General features: G+C 34.9%; 1 protein-coding gene across 1 annotated transcript in view; it reads left to right on the forward strand.

Moving 5' to 3' along the window:
- Positions 1–786: 786 nt before the first annotated feature.
- thsd7bb (thrombospondin, type I, domain containing 7Bb) overlaps positions 787–14,826 on the forward strand; it is a 62,805-nt gene continuing 48,765 nt past the window's right edge. Inside the window, exons 1-2 of the mRNA XM_089125246.1 lie at positions 787–1,067; positions 14,255–14,407. Coding sequence (XP_088981372.1) covers positions 14,281–14,407 — 127 coding nt within the window. The 5' untranslated portion in view covers positions 787–1,067; positions 14,255–14,280. The remainder of the gene's footprint in view (positions 1,068–14,254; positions 14,408–14,826) is intronic.

Consider the following 14,826-nt stretch of genomic DNA (forward strand, 5'->3'; position numbering starts at 1 on the left):
TATCTCACAAATCTGAGAAAAGTGTCAAAATTGCTTGAAAAAATTTGTATTTGGAGTTTATCTCACTGTCTATCAAGTAAATCTATCTATCTATCTATCTATCTATCTATCTATCTATCTATCTATCTATCTATCTATCTATCTATCTATCTATCTATCTATCTATCTATTTATCTATCTATCTATCTAATGTCTGTCTGTCTGTCTGTCTGTCACTTTATATAATTCTACTTTTTTTAATTTTTTAATTCATGCATGGTAGAAACAAGCTTCAATAGATCACCTTTGTGAACCATTGATTTTTTAAAGGTTTTGAAATTAGCTATGGGTTGTTAGGTGGTTAGAAATTCTCTGAAATTCTGGTCTCCAGAGGATCCTCCAGTGCAATTTTTTAGCTTTAGCAAAAATCATAAGTATGATAGACACACGATCAGTCATTTTTATGGCATGAACGTTTCAGGATGAGTAATCCCGAACTATGAGCAATAGTAAAGCTTGACTGAGAAGGCACCAATAACGATAAATGAAATCTCAAAATGTTGATTATTAAGGCTAAGGAGATTACAATGTTTTCTGTACAAATTCGAACAAGAAATGTTTGTGATCTGATAAAATGTATGAGATTATCACCAGGTTAAACTCTTTAGAGTCTGGTCTGATTTGCTTTGAATGGCAATCCATTATTTGACAATGAGATGAGGAAGGGGTGGCGGGGGAGTTGAGTGTTGGCAGAGTGAGAGAGAGAGAGCGAGCGGATGAGAGAGAGAGAGAGAGAGAGAGAGTGCTGCCAGTGTCCGCACACCACACACAATCCCACCTCTCTGTCTCTCTCCTCTCTGCCACTTTATCTTCAGCAAGGGCTTCCCACTGGGATAATATTCTCTCTCTGTCTTTCACGCACATTAATCAGTCATTCTCTCGTTCTCTCATTTCTCTTCCTCATTATTTGACACTTTTTCTCCATCCTCCATTCTGTCATCTTCCTCCTTCACCTCCCTGTCCTCCTCCTTTATCACTCCTGTTCTGCTGCTCACCAGCTGGAGAACTCACAGGACGCTGGAGGACAGGTAAGGCTCTGTGTGTGTCTGAGAAGTAAAAGACCCTGCGTGTATTTAGATGTTTGACACTTTGATTGATGAGAATCTACAATCTTTTGAGTGAGACTTTGTTTTACTGTAAATTTCTAATTTGGCTGCTCTTTTATAGCTTCAGTTATGGTGATCATGTTTTAGGTATCAACTTGTTTTAAGATGCTTTAGGAAAAATTAAAACCGCCACGAATGAGAAAACGTGCACTGTTGTAAGAGTTATGGAATGAATGTAGGTTGCATAGCTCTAATAAGTTGCTCTTGGTAGGTTTTGATGAAAAAGGTTTGAGTTCATATTGAGATCTCTGACATTTGATTGCAGAGATTGGTTTCTTGGCAAATCTGAGAACATTGTTGAGATGTCTTCTGAAACCTAGTGGAGACATGTGAGATTAATATGGTCTCACAGTAAATTAAAATATGATGTAATTTTTTTCCAATTTTTTTTGTTTTCTTTTAATTTACAAATTATTGTATCTAAAATAAGACCAGATTAATGTAAAGAGTTGGCAATATGTAGGTTGCTTTCTTGTAAACACTGTGAGCTGTTTTTTAAACGTCTAGAGTGGCCCGAGACCACAAAATTGAGTCAACCAATGGTGTTGGGTGCGGGACTATCTGTTTAAGTGACCTATGGCTGATAGAATAGAGTTCATGGTCTTCTTGTCTGAAAACAATCTTGTTTTAAAACAGTCATTTTTTTGGTATCACTCTACAATAAGGTCCCATTAGTAAATCCATTAACTAACATCAACTAATAAGCAATGCATGTGTTACAGTTGTTAATAAAAATACAACTGTTCATTGTTAAGTTCATGTTGGCTCAGTTTATGAAAGTCCCATTTGCTCTCAGTGCTATATATGAGATAGAAATTTAATAGATCTCCTTAGTGCTTTTTATATGACCATGAACTGTTCTAGTCGCAGGTTGTTTTAGGCAGTCATGAAGATGCTATCAAGCTCATCAGGCAGTCAATAGACTAATTTAGTGAGCCGATAAAGCCTCCCTCCTTTGAGAACAAAGAATAAAGTGACAAAAACAGCGGGCAGAAATAAACAGACCTTTCTCTTCATGTCTGAAGACATTTATGGGAATCTACGTGGGCAGTGTGACCTTGATGGCAATCCGATTTGGTGCGTCATCAGGCTACCCGGGACTTCATCCTGAATTGTAAAGAGAAGTCATCTGAGCATGAGACATATGGCTGCTGTCTTTTCCTGCCCCACTTTTAATTGAATTTTCCACTAAGGTTGAGGCAAGCACAGGCTTACCTGTGGTCTTCACAGATGGGCTGCTAATGGTTTTAATTTTCAGTTTCACCTCTCTCAAACTAATTTCTTATCTATCTATCTATCTATCTATCTATCTATCTATCTATCTATCTATCTATCTATCTATCTATCTATCTATCTATCTATCTATCTATCTATCTATCTATCTATCTATCTATCTATCTATCTATCCATATATCCATCTAACAATGTCTGTCCGTCCGTCTGCTTTATCTGTCAGACTTTCCTTCTATATCACCCTTTCAACTCTTCAGCTTTTTACATTTTGTTAAATTTTTGTCTTATGTCCTTATTTTCATGTCTCCCTTTGTGCTCTATTCCTTTGTCACTTCCCTTTCTTTTCACACCGGCTGTCACTTTGACAGATCTATGTTGTGATGGATGTGCTTGTGTTGTGTGTGTCCATATACAGCCATAAAATATTTGTGCATCCATTTTATAGCTCAGAGGGTCATGAATTTGGAATGGGCCCATCGGTGCTTTGTTCAGATCCATTGTGAGAGAACAGTGCGGTGTGCATTTGTGACGTGAACATGTGATTCCTGTGTTACAAGTGCACATTAGTGACGGAAGATTGAATGAGTGTGCTGTGGACTGGAGTGTGTCGTGAGTGTTGTGAGAGTTAAAGCTCATTGCATGATTCATAATTAATGCTATTGTTTTCATAATTTATATAGTTGGGGGCACTTAGTAATCAAAGTTTTTCTGGGGACATTATGTTAATTGCATTTAAAGGGGGGGGGGGGGGCAGACACAGTACCTAACATATGCACAACTGTCTTTTGAAAGTTTAAAAGTGCATTTGAATCTAATTGGAGTTTATTTTTGATCTCAGAGGAAGCATTGATGCTGTTTTTGTGCAGAAATGATTGCGATTGTGCTGTTGGATTAAATGTCGAATGTGTTGTCGTGTTGTGAACACCTCTGGCTCCTCGCTTGGGTTGTTCCACTCAATAATTAAGGGATGATTATAATTAAGGTTATATTTCAGAGACTTTTCCAAACATCTTTTCTCCTCTGGGAAAAGTATTGATTTAATCTGGGAAGAAGAGTCAGGTGAGGTTTTGCAAATTCCTATTTGAGAGAGACTAAAGTGTCTGTGCACGCATGTTTGTGAGAGCGAGCACGACTGTGTGTTGTTTCCTCTCCGCGGAAATCAATCCAAACATGGAGTGCCGGAGCACTCATTGCTATTCACACGCGTGTCTGTCTGTATCATATCTTTAAATCTACTAATTAACCTCATTACGGCGCTCAGCCTGCAGGGGATCCAGTGTAAACCAAAACATACGCTCATACACACATAGATTTGACATAAAAACTCCCCAAACTCAATGGTGGCTGCTTCTCCAGTTTAATTATGAAAAGCCCATGATTGAATAATTAATGCTGTTGGGTCGTCCTCAGCATCTCACTAAGCAGAGGCCAAGTGGTCATTGTGGTGCAGCTATACATGCTCTAAATAATCCAAACAGGCACAGACCTCTGTAAACTGTGCCTGCCAAAAACATGACCCATGCAACTAAGATTATACCCTTCATCACACAAAACACAATACTAGCCTTCTGTATGGGTTTTACACAGACCCTGAATGTGGAACATTACCAAAACATCAGAATTCCAGCTCTAAAACCATAAAATCTGGTATAGTTTGTATTTTGCAGAGCAAATTATGCTGGTCTTCTAGCTTTGGCAGCTTTGTACACAGTCATATCAATGGCTGAAAATTGCATTTATTCGACAACAGGTTTGACTGATTCTATGGATCACAACTGGCACTTAGACTATCAAAGTCAATCCACAGATAAAAAAAAAAATCATATATGAATTAAAGAAGAGCTCTGGCGCAAAATGAACACATTGTTACCTATAGTCAACCGTTATCTGAGATTTGTTTTCATGATTGCCGAATGTAAATAGTTTTATCTATAAAAACAGTTTAGCCTATAACGCTAGTATAACGGTAGTATATGCATAGAGTAATGACAAATAAAAATCGCTTGTTCTTACCAACAACAAGGCTCAAAATAGCTCCCTCGATTGCTTTATGTTCTTAATGAAATGGTTTTGATTCTCAGGGAACTGTGAGTTGTTATCTTGAATGTGCTACTACCACTTTCATCACAGGTACAAGCTTCATGTGAGAAAAACAAACCTGTGTTTGCTGTAAAGACAAGTTATACAAAGTGCAGTCAGGGAACTGAAGCCCATGGTCGAGCATTATGGTAGTTTGTGCTTCTCCAGTCTCTCTGAAGTCTATTTGATCACTGATTTGATTTACTGCACACTTGAAGGTTCCTGGTATCAGGGATCGTATGAGAAAGTTTCAGCCTCTGCTGTGCAAAAATAAATGGTTGGTGAGTAAGAATGATTTACAATAGACGGACACATCTCAAGCAGTGCAGTGTGTTCGACATTTGTTTGCTTCAGTTGATTCCTCACTGCAAAAAAATATAGTTAAATTTGCGGTATAAACAAGCAGCTGTGGTTGCCTTAAATTCACCATAAAAATACGGTGACTATGTTTCAGGTCTTACAGGATGACATAATGATGCCTAAATATTTTATAGCTTATACACGGTAAAAAAAAAATATTTTTAAGATTTGTAATCACAACATTTTTTCTTTTGTCAAATCAACTTAAATAATTTGTTTAGTTCAGATAACTTATTATTTTGAGTTACTGATGATTAAATCAATCTCCTTCATTGTATTAACTCACTTTTTCCAGTTATTTCAACTTAAAATTTTAAGGCAGCCAGGTTACGTATTTTTTTAAGTTAAACCAACAATATTTGTTTACAGTGTAACAATATATTTCAATAAATTATATGACGTTAATATACCAAATAGATTCCTTCTTTGAATGTTCTTTCACTTTTTTTCTCTGTAAATTGTTACTTCATACAGTTTATACTCATAAAAAAAATATTTTTTACAGTAAAATGACATATAATGTGCTTTTAAACATTTAACTGTTTCACTGTACATAAGGTCATTAATTAACACTTTATTTACTGTAGTGTTTTTTTAGTGTAAGATGCTCTACTAGATTTATCCACTTTTAGCAGAATTTTCTAAATAAAAATTATTTATTGAAAATATATTGAAATGCATATACAGGGATGTGACTCTTTAATGCATAATTAGATCCTTCATTTTTGGAAGCTGTGAAAGGTTTTTTATTATTATTATTATTACACCATAATGTGTAGAAAGTGTACCTTTTAGCTGCATATTAGCATCTTTATTTTTAAAACACAATTTTTCACTCTTTGCATGCAGTAAATATATGTTTTGCTGCTTGTAGAATAGACAGTTTTCTTGATTCTAATGGAAGCAATTCTGTTGCTTCATATTGCTCACTTCCCATATAGAGCAGGTAGCGGGGTAGATAAGATAAGATAAGTTTCAGAGGGGTTTCAGGTTGTACCCATCAAGGTACATTTTTTGCACAAACGTTTTTGGAGATGCATTTCTCAGCCGTAAAATTGATGTTCACATCTCGAACAAACTCATTTACAAGTTTACCTTGTCCTATTATAAAGTTGTCTTTTTTATCATTCTAATTGAATGTTACTAACCAGACACCAGTATTCAGCTGTTTGATCTCAAAGCTGTGGAACTTCCGAGAGGTCCAGGACTTTGTGAAACTGGTGAAGTTGAGCTCGAGTCTGAGAACTTCAGAGATAATTCTACAGTGATGCTATGAAGACATCAAAGCACTGGCAACAGCTGGTCGTGTCCGGCTCTTCAAAGTGTCCAAAGCATCTGAAGTTTGGCAGAGATAGTTGTGCACAGCGGCACACACCGATGATTTTTAGAAGCAACTTCAGACAACCCAATGTATGTCAATGGGATTAATCTGACATCACATGAGCTGTAAATATTCTGGCAGGCCTTTAACCATGCATATTTTTTTTTTTTTCATTTTATTCCTGAGCATGTAGCTACATCCTTGTATGCCTGTACCTGTCACTATACGATCAGAAGGACCGCTTCCAAATCTATCAGTAACGCACTGTCTAATCTTTCATAAACCAGCAGCGTTCAGATAAAAGAAGAAAGCTTTATAAAAACAAGGTTAAAGTGTCGACATTTGTCTGAGAGTTTCTCTCTGTTGTTTGTTTCAAATGAGAGTTGAGACAGTGACTCCAGCTCTCAAAGATCCTGAGCCCAGTTTGCAGCCTCGCGGCTAAGAATCACAATGGGACTATGAAGATGAAAGAAAAGACAATCAAAGACAACTCAAAAACAAGTTGAGTTTGCTTTAAGTGAATCACTTTGAAACCCACTTCCCGGTCTGTTTTTTTTATGCAGAATCTCTCATTAGTGAAAACACATGAAAACTGTATTTCAATCTGCGTGGAAAAATTAGCTCAAAGACTAATAGACTCTCTCTTTCTCTCTTTCTTCACCTGTCTCTTCAGTTCTGCAGCAGTTGCTGTTTGTCCAGGGTTGTTTTATTGAATGACTGATGCTGTCACTGAGAGGTCCTCAACGTAACAGTTTGCTCAGTTTCATCTCAGCTATAGGAGAAGGCAGCGTAGTTTCTGATGCACTTGAATAAGGTCCAATATTAGATTTTTGCTGCACTGCATGGCCAGTGGTAAATTTATTTGCCATAAATCTTCCTTACTGGCCACAAAATTGTATTTTACATCATTTTTAATATTAAAGCAATATTTTCTTCCCTTAGGCAATGCAATTTTCCACTGGTTTCTCCAGTGCATGTTACCATGTGACTCGCATCATCATATATGAAATCTCTACTGAAACTACAGTATATCTGATACATGATTGTGTTGCTCATATTTACATATTTTTGGTCTTAAAGCAGTCAGGTGATTATTTTATTTTTTTATTTTATTACTAATTATTTGTATTATTACTTATCATTAATATTGCACAATAATACATTACATATACTATAAAATTAGTGTTAAAACCAATAATAATAAATAATAGTATTTTTATATTATTTTCACTGATATGAATAGACACAAATCCTGACGTGTTCTTCAGCGACGATGATGACAACAATGATGATGATAGTAATAATATAATTATAAATTATTAGATTTTTTTATTCGTTCAAAATATTACATTACTAAATATATAATTAAATATATATTAAGTAATAATAACACATTATAATTTATTATAGATAAATTATGTTAGAAGTCCTATGTTTTCTTTAGTAGGAGTAGAATGAAAAATAAAAGTTAAAAAATTACAAATAGTTTGTCCTTTACATCAGTGTTAGACTACCAGTCGGAAACGTTTTAATTGAACCATGCATTATTTTCAGTTTCTATTAAAGTGACTAACATGTTTAAGAATAACTTTGAAATATTCGCCAAAGCTAAATTTGTAGCTTGAGAATCCAAATTTTAGACCCTTTTCTTTTTCTTTAATGTAGTGGACTGTATTGAAGCCTGAAAGCCAATCTCAAAGCCCTTGCATGTATCTGTAATTGAAATCACTCCATGTCTCATACACTTTACCAATTAAAGGTCTACACCTCTTCCCACCTCACCTCACCAAATCCTAGCTGTCTCCAGGCACCAAGGAAATTACAAGAACAGATGTTCAGTCCAGTAGCTACGCACAGCTTATTTGAACCCTTATATAACGTTTTATTGATTCTTTCATTTCCACTTGGGTTCATAAGTGTTTTTGCGACTGTTTCCAGCTGAGCTGGAGCTGGTTTGGCCATAGCTGCCATATGCTTTCTGCTGCAGATCTCGGGTCCACAGCAGGGTCTGTGTCCTAATTGAAGTGTAATTGACTCAGCAGCAGGGAAGGTCAGTTTGTCACTGAGAACTGCATACAGTGTGCCATCAAGCCTGTTACCTGATCCAGCTAGTAATGACTCATACCACAGTCTCCCAGATACTCTTTTTACAAAATGAAACAGGAAATTGATGCACAAATTTATGAACGCACACACCGAATTGGAGCAAACTTGCACACTCTGTGACATGGGGATTAACATTGACACTAAAGTAATTACATCATGTAGTTGATGCCATTGGCTCTGTGTCTGTTTTCTAATGTGACCACACTATTTAGAGAGAGCTGGGATTTACTCTCCTCACTATCCGGTTCACGCACGCAGTATGTTCTGGAGTTGGGGGATGGGGTGGCAGACATTTAATGAAAATATATTTAAAATATTTATTTATTTTAATCGTGTTTTATTGTACGTTTTCTATTAATATTTTAGTTTTTATTTTATTTTTACAATTATTTTTAAATATATATTTATTATTATTTAATTTATTTAATTTACACTATTATTCAATAGTTTTTGGGCTACTAACTACTATGACTTTTTCCTCAATAAACTCCAAATTACTGCTTATTAATAGTTTGAAAGGTAGTTAAGTTTAGGCATTGGGTAGGATTAAGGGATGTAGAATATGGTCATGCAGAATAAGGCATTAATATGTACTTTATAAGTACTAATAAACAGTCAAGCCAAGTAATATGCATGCTAATAAGTTAAAGGGATAGTTTACCCCAAAATGAAAATTATGTCAGTAATTACTCACCCTCATGTTGGTCCAACCCCGTAAGACTTTTGTTCGTCTTCAGAACACAAATTGAGATATTTTTGATTAAATCTGAGAGCTGGATCACTCCTATTGGCTTCTATTGTAATTGAAATCTGCCGGCCCAAAAAGTTAGAAAAGACATTGTTAAAATTGTCTGACTACAATGGCTCAACCTTAAGTTTATCAAGTGACAAGAATACTTATGCGCCAAAAGAATAAAAAAATAAAATAAAAAAATAAAAGAGTGAGTTCACGTAGTGTAACAGTTTTAAATAGATACATTTTAAATAGAAATAATATTTCACAATATTTCTGTTTGGGTTTTTTTTGTTTTTTTTTTTTTGTTTTTTGGGGGGGGGGGGGGGGGTCAAGAACTTCTTTCAAAAACATAAAAATCAACCCCAAATTTTTTTAACTAATTGTGAAAATTCCAAACTATAAACATAGCACATTTGAAAACATTATGGACACTTCTTTTTTGGAGTAAAAAGTATCATTAACCTTGTGCTACAAAATCTTTCTTTTAACAGTGAAATTCAATATACATAGTCGATGTGTGCATTGTGTGAAAGCATTGTTAAATGCCAAACTTGAAAAATCTTTTAAAAGTTGCTCTCTTTAGTAATTTAACCAATGCGTTCTCGTTAATTATCCAGATAGAGAGAAAAAAGTCTAATATTCATAAAGAGACAACATCTGCAAGAGCAGCCACTGCGATAATACAAGATTAGCTCAGTCGTCCTCGGGTTAATTACTACACTACTGTTGAGGTAAAGGTTAAACAGAGGTGAGTCATGTTGGCATTTAACTTGTATTTCCTCCACACCTGAAGCGTGAACATTTGAGTCAACTCTAAAGCTCAATCACAGGAGACGTTACTAAGGAAGGGTGCATTTTAACACGCGAGTTAAATGTTTTAAATGAGAAGGCATTCCAAGACTGGCATTATGAAAATGTCATTGCACTTCTAGCGGGTGAAAAGTGATTTCAAGAGGTGAGACGTCCTGCAAACCCAGCTGAAAACTGCCGTGGAAATTTGTTATTGCAGTGATTAAAGCTGCAAAAATACTTCTAAATGCATATTAAAATGGCTGAAAGAGACTGCCTCTTATGAAGGGGGGAATCTGTGTTGTTTCCCGTGGGCTTAATGATGCCTGTATGTGAGAGATTAAGATAAATTTGTTCATTATTCTTTTCTTTACACCCTCTTGACCCTCAAAACAGAGCTGAAGATTTCTAGGTTTAATGAAAAGGATGCACCCATTTAATCAGCCAAACAAACTATTTAATTAAACTTTTCAGTGAACACTTGAGTCCCGCAATTCCTCAAATCAGTCCGCCCTCCTTGAAAAATTAGTGTTTTAATCAGGCAGTCATTTGTAGATCGCTTCTTCTGCTTTGTGTGTGTGTGTGCATTGGAGTCTGCACATGTGTGAGAGCCCGCGAGTGAATGGAGCCCTGTCGAAACTGATTAGCTTTGTAATTACTCTCCAGTCTCCGGTCAGCGCTAACAGACATGTTTAATGCTATGCGTCAATCTACAGTCTCGCGATGGAACGAGCAGGGAATTCTAAGATAACAGCACTTGGAGGAACTGTGTCTCAAAGCTCACTTTAGTTTTGTGACAGGCCTTTCAAGCTGAATGACAAAGCCAAAGCAGCTAACCAAACATTTGATGCGGATCCAGTCGGTATTATGCTGAATGGAATGTGATTTACAATTTTTGGATGGGAATTGGAGTGATGTGGGGATTATAGCAATAGGAAGAGACAGATGTGGAGAGAGAAGAGGAATTATCTCTTAGAAACATCAGGGGAAATGCAGTGGAATGTAATGGAGCTGAGCTAACAAACATGAGGCTAGTAAAGAGTCTTGGACGCAGAAATAAACGCTGTGTAGACCATTGCAGCCAGTGAACCTTCAGTTAAATCAGGGGTGTGTTTGTTTTTAAATATATATACACTTTCACCTTAAAACTTTAGTGATTGGATGTCACATCATATAACATGTGTGTATACATATATATTTGTTGAAGGTGCCCAGTAGCTTCTCATGCTTGAGTTGTATAATATTTTCTGTTATTAGAGTTAACTACACAAAGTTATATGGAACTGTAATGTGGTCAAATAATAGCCTAGACATTTTGAGAAATAATATTGCAGTTTAAAATAACAGAATTTTCAGCATCATTACTCCAGTCTTCAGTGTCACATGATCCTTCAGAAAACATTCTAATATACTGATTTGATGCTCAAGATATATTTATTACTGTTATCAATGGTGAACATGGTTGTGCTGTACTTTTTATTATAACTGTGATTCATTTTTAAGTATTTTTTGATGAATAGAAAGTTCAAAAGAACAGCATTTATTTGAAATATAATTTTTTTGTTTTATGTCTTTACTTTTTCACTTTTGATCACATATGTAATATAAAAATAAAAAATAATATATGATGTAGTATAAATTATATATCTGTCAGATATTTGCTTATTTCTTAATCTTACGGTGATGTGAATAAGTCTGGAAACCCATGCTAAAGTTGCCTAAAAAGAGGAATAAAAAAAAATCATCTTTTGGAAATTGATCTTATATATATGAAGCATAGGGTTCTGTATAGAACCTTTTAGGGGTTCCAAATACGTAGCACTGATAGAACCTTTTAAGGTTCTATATAGAACATTTTCTTCTAAGAGTGGTATGCCATACAATACTGTTCTATTCCAAATTATCATCCAATACCATAAAAACTAGGTATTGATGGAGATGTACACAAACCGAAAGAAACACACGCTGTATTTAGGCCCATTCTTAGAGGACTTCTCTCATCTTTCATTCAGATGGTTAATTGACTTTGATATGTTCCAGTGGAGATAAGTACTGTAAGTGGAGTTTGGAGTTTATTGTCTCTGCAATTTAGTCATTCAGCAAAAAAAATAAAAAATAAAAAATAAAAATCCACTGGTACATAAAAAAAAATCTCTATGCAGTATTTTGTCACCATCTCTCCTGCACTTTATCACCTTCTGTCTGTTCTCTCTTTCCCTCCTTTTCTTTTCAACCTTGCTTCTCTCCCCTAACTAAGTAACGGATTTGACATGGCGAGAATGTGGCAGACGTAATTTAGCTGGAGTGGAATCAGCCGCGGCTCTTTGTGTCCTGTTCATCTCTTTAAATGTTCTCCTTGAGCAGAGCACACGCTTCATCCAGTCAGCTCTAACGAGTGCCAATGAATTCCCTTCAAGACACTGCATGGATATTTCTCCCCCCTCAGGAAGGTGTTTATATGTGCCTTAGAGACAGAAGAATAAAGCGAGACAAAGAGGGAAGGAAACAGATACAGAGGAAGGATTTCTCAGGTTTAGCTTGGTGTAAATGTGTTCAGTGTCTCCAAGGGGGTATTCTTCTCTGGCGGATCCTAGATTTCACTTCCACTGATTGATTGTGCTAAAACTTCTATACAGAAATATCCAAACCAAATTCTAGGTAATTTGGATCTGTGGCGGCAGTTCATTAGTACTAATCAGCAAAACAGAGGTTGTGTTGTGTGCTACAAGGAAGGACTTTATACATTTTTAATATTATTGCTTTGTTTTTCAATTATTTAGTAGATTTCACCACTTCATTGGCAGGTCTTGTCTGGCCAAATGTTATTTTCTTGATCGAGTTAACTCTAAAATTCAATGTGCATTTTAATATAAAAAAAGACTTTGCAAAGCATAGCAATCCCAAAATAGTGGATTGGTCAGTTCTCTGACGATAGGTTATAATATCGGGGAAAAATACTTACTGTAATTTTATTTTCCAAAGAAAATAACATGCTGGTCGCAGAACTTTTGAAGACATGAGATATGTTCCTAAATTAATTTTAAATTCAGTCTAAAAACTATTTTTTCTAAAGCGTTTAGAAATAGTACGGAAGCCCTGAACCGCAAGGTGAGAAAAAAAGAAAGAAAACGTATCTCGTTATTATGACTTAAGTCGTTAATCTGTATTTTATAGTATACTTTATTATGAGTTTAGAATCATATTGATTAAGAAATGCACGCACAATTATCTGTGAGCTTGATAAATGTTGCTGATTTTTAGGCTACTGTCCACAAACAAATCGCTTTCAATTATGTGTGCAAAATTCAGAATTCAACAAATGCAGTGCAACAACAACAATAGTTAAATTAATAATATTATTATTAATAATAATAATACTTTGCATACAGTAGTGGTAGGCTAAAGCAGTACAAGCCTGAAAAATAACGACTTATTATGTCGAAAAAACGAGAAATTATGTCGTAATAACAAATTATGTCGTAATAACGAGATATTATGTCGAAATAACTAGATATTATGTCGTAATAATGACTTATGTCGTAATACGAGATATTATGTCGAAATAACAACTTAAGTCGAAATAAAGAGATATGTCGTGATAACGAGATATTATGTCAAAATAACTCGATATTATGTCGTAATAACGAGATATAATGTCAAAATAAAAACTTAATAAGTTGAAATAAAGAGATATGTCATAATAACGAGATATTATGTCGTAATAACGAGATATGTCGTAATAACGAGATATTATGTCGTAATAATGAGATTTTATGTCGAAATAGATATGTCGAAATAGATATTATGTCGTAATAACTATATATTATGTCGAAATAATGACTTATTATGTTGAAATAAAGAGATGTCGTAATAAAGAGATATTATGTCGAAATAACGACTTATTAAGTCGAAATAACAAAATAAGTTTTCTTTCTTTTTTTGTCACCTTGCGCTTCAAGGCTTATGTAAAATAAAAAATAAATTCAATATTTGTTGAAATTTAAAAAAAAATCATCATTTCATCATCGTCATTCAAAATACATCAAGGCAACTTTACATAACAAATATTTGTGTGAGATAATATGTTTTCCTTTAATGGATAAAATAGTATATTTCTGATAAAAATTGTTGTAAAAAATAAAATTATCATCAGTGGGCATGAAATCTACCCTAAATTGTAAAATGAGTGTGGTATTACTTTTCTGTGTGATCAGATGCTATAGATAGACTTACGTTGAAAGAGGGACTAGAAACCAAATTATTACAAACTTTGTCCAGTATGCAAACGCTTCATAATAACCACCCACAACAAACTTCATAGAACGTGCATAAAAGTCTTTTTCAGACAATATAAAAATGTGAAGGTTGTGGAATTTTTGTATCTGATATCTAATTTTCCATACAACTGTATATAAAATGTCTTATCTTTCTAGAAAGAACAACTGTGACTATTGTAACTAGCTACTGTGTGTATTTCTGTTGCAGGTTTGAGACCAACAGGCTGACAGAAGATGGCATTTCTGAGGCATGAGATTACGGTTATCTTATCCCTGTGGGCTTCTCTCCTTTATGTTGCACAAATGTCTCTTCCACTGGTGGCAGAAGCACCTAAAAGAAGCCAGTACATCTGGAATACAGGTGGGTTGCCAATATTTCCTCAGGTTTTTCTTCTTGGGACGACAGGAAGAAATTAATTTACGCTCTCTCTAGGTGAATTATGAGAATTTTTCTGCCATGATTACTTGCCATCACTTACTCACTGTCACATCGTTACAAACCTGTATGACTTTCTTTCTTCTGTAGAACCAACACAAAATAGGACTTTTTGAAAAATATGATCCAAAAAAACATAAATCAATAGAACTATTCCTTCAGATATTTCTCTCATGAAAGTGCCATAGGGAGCTAAGGTTTTCAATGACTCAAAATTTTAGAATATGGTGCACATGTTGCTTTAATGTGGATTTTTTTTCTTTGATATAAAAACGATCAAGATATCCTTCAAAAAAGACTCTTTTTTTATAGTATTAGTAACGGTGTGAGGTAAACGTTGATAT

The sequence above is a fragment of the Pimephales promelas genome, chromosome 21 (genome assembly GCF_988280905.1).
Source record: "Pimephales promelas chromosome 21, fPimPro1.hap1.1, whole genome shotgun sequence".
NCBI classification, from domain to species: Eukaryota; Metazoa; Chordata; class Actinopteri; order Cypriniformes; family Leuciscidae; genus Pimephales; species Pimephales promelas.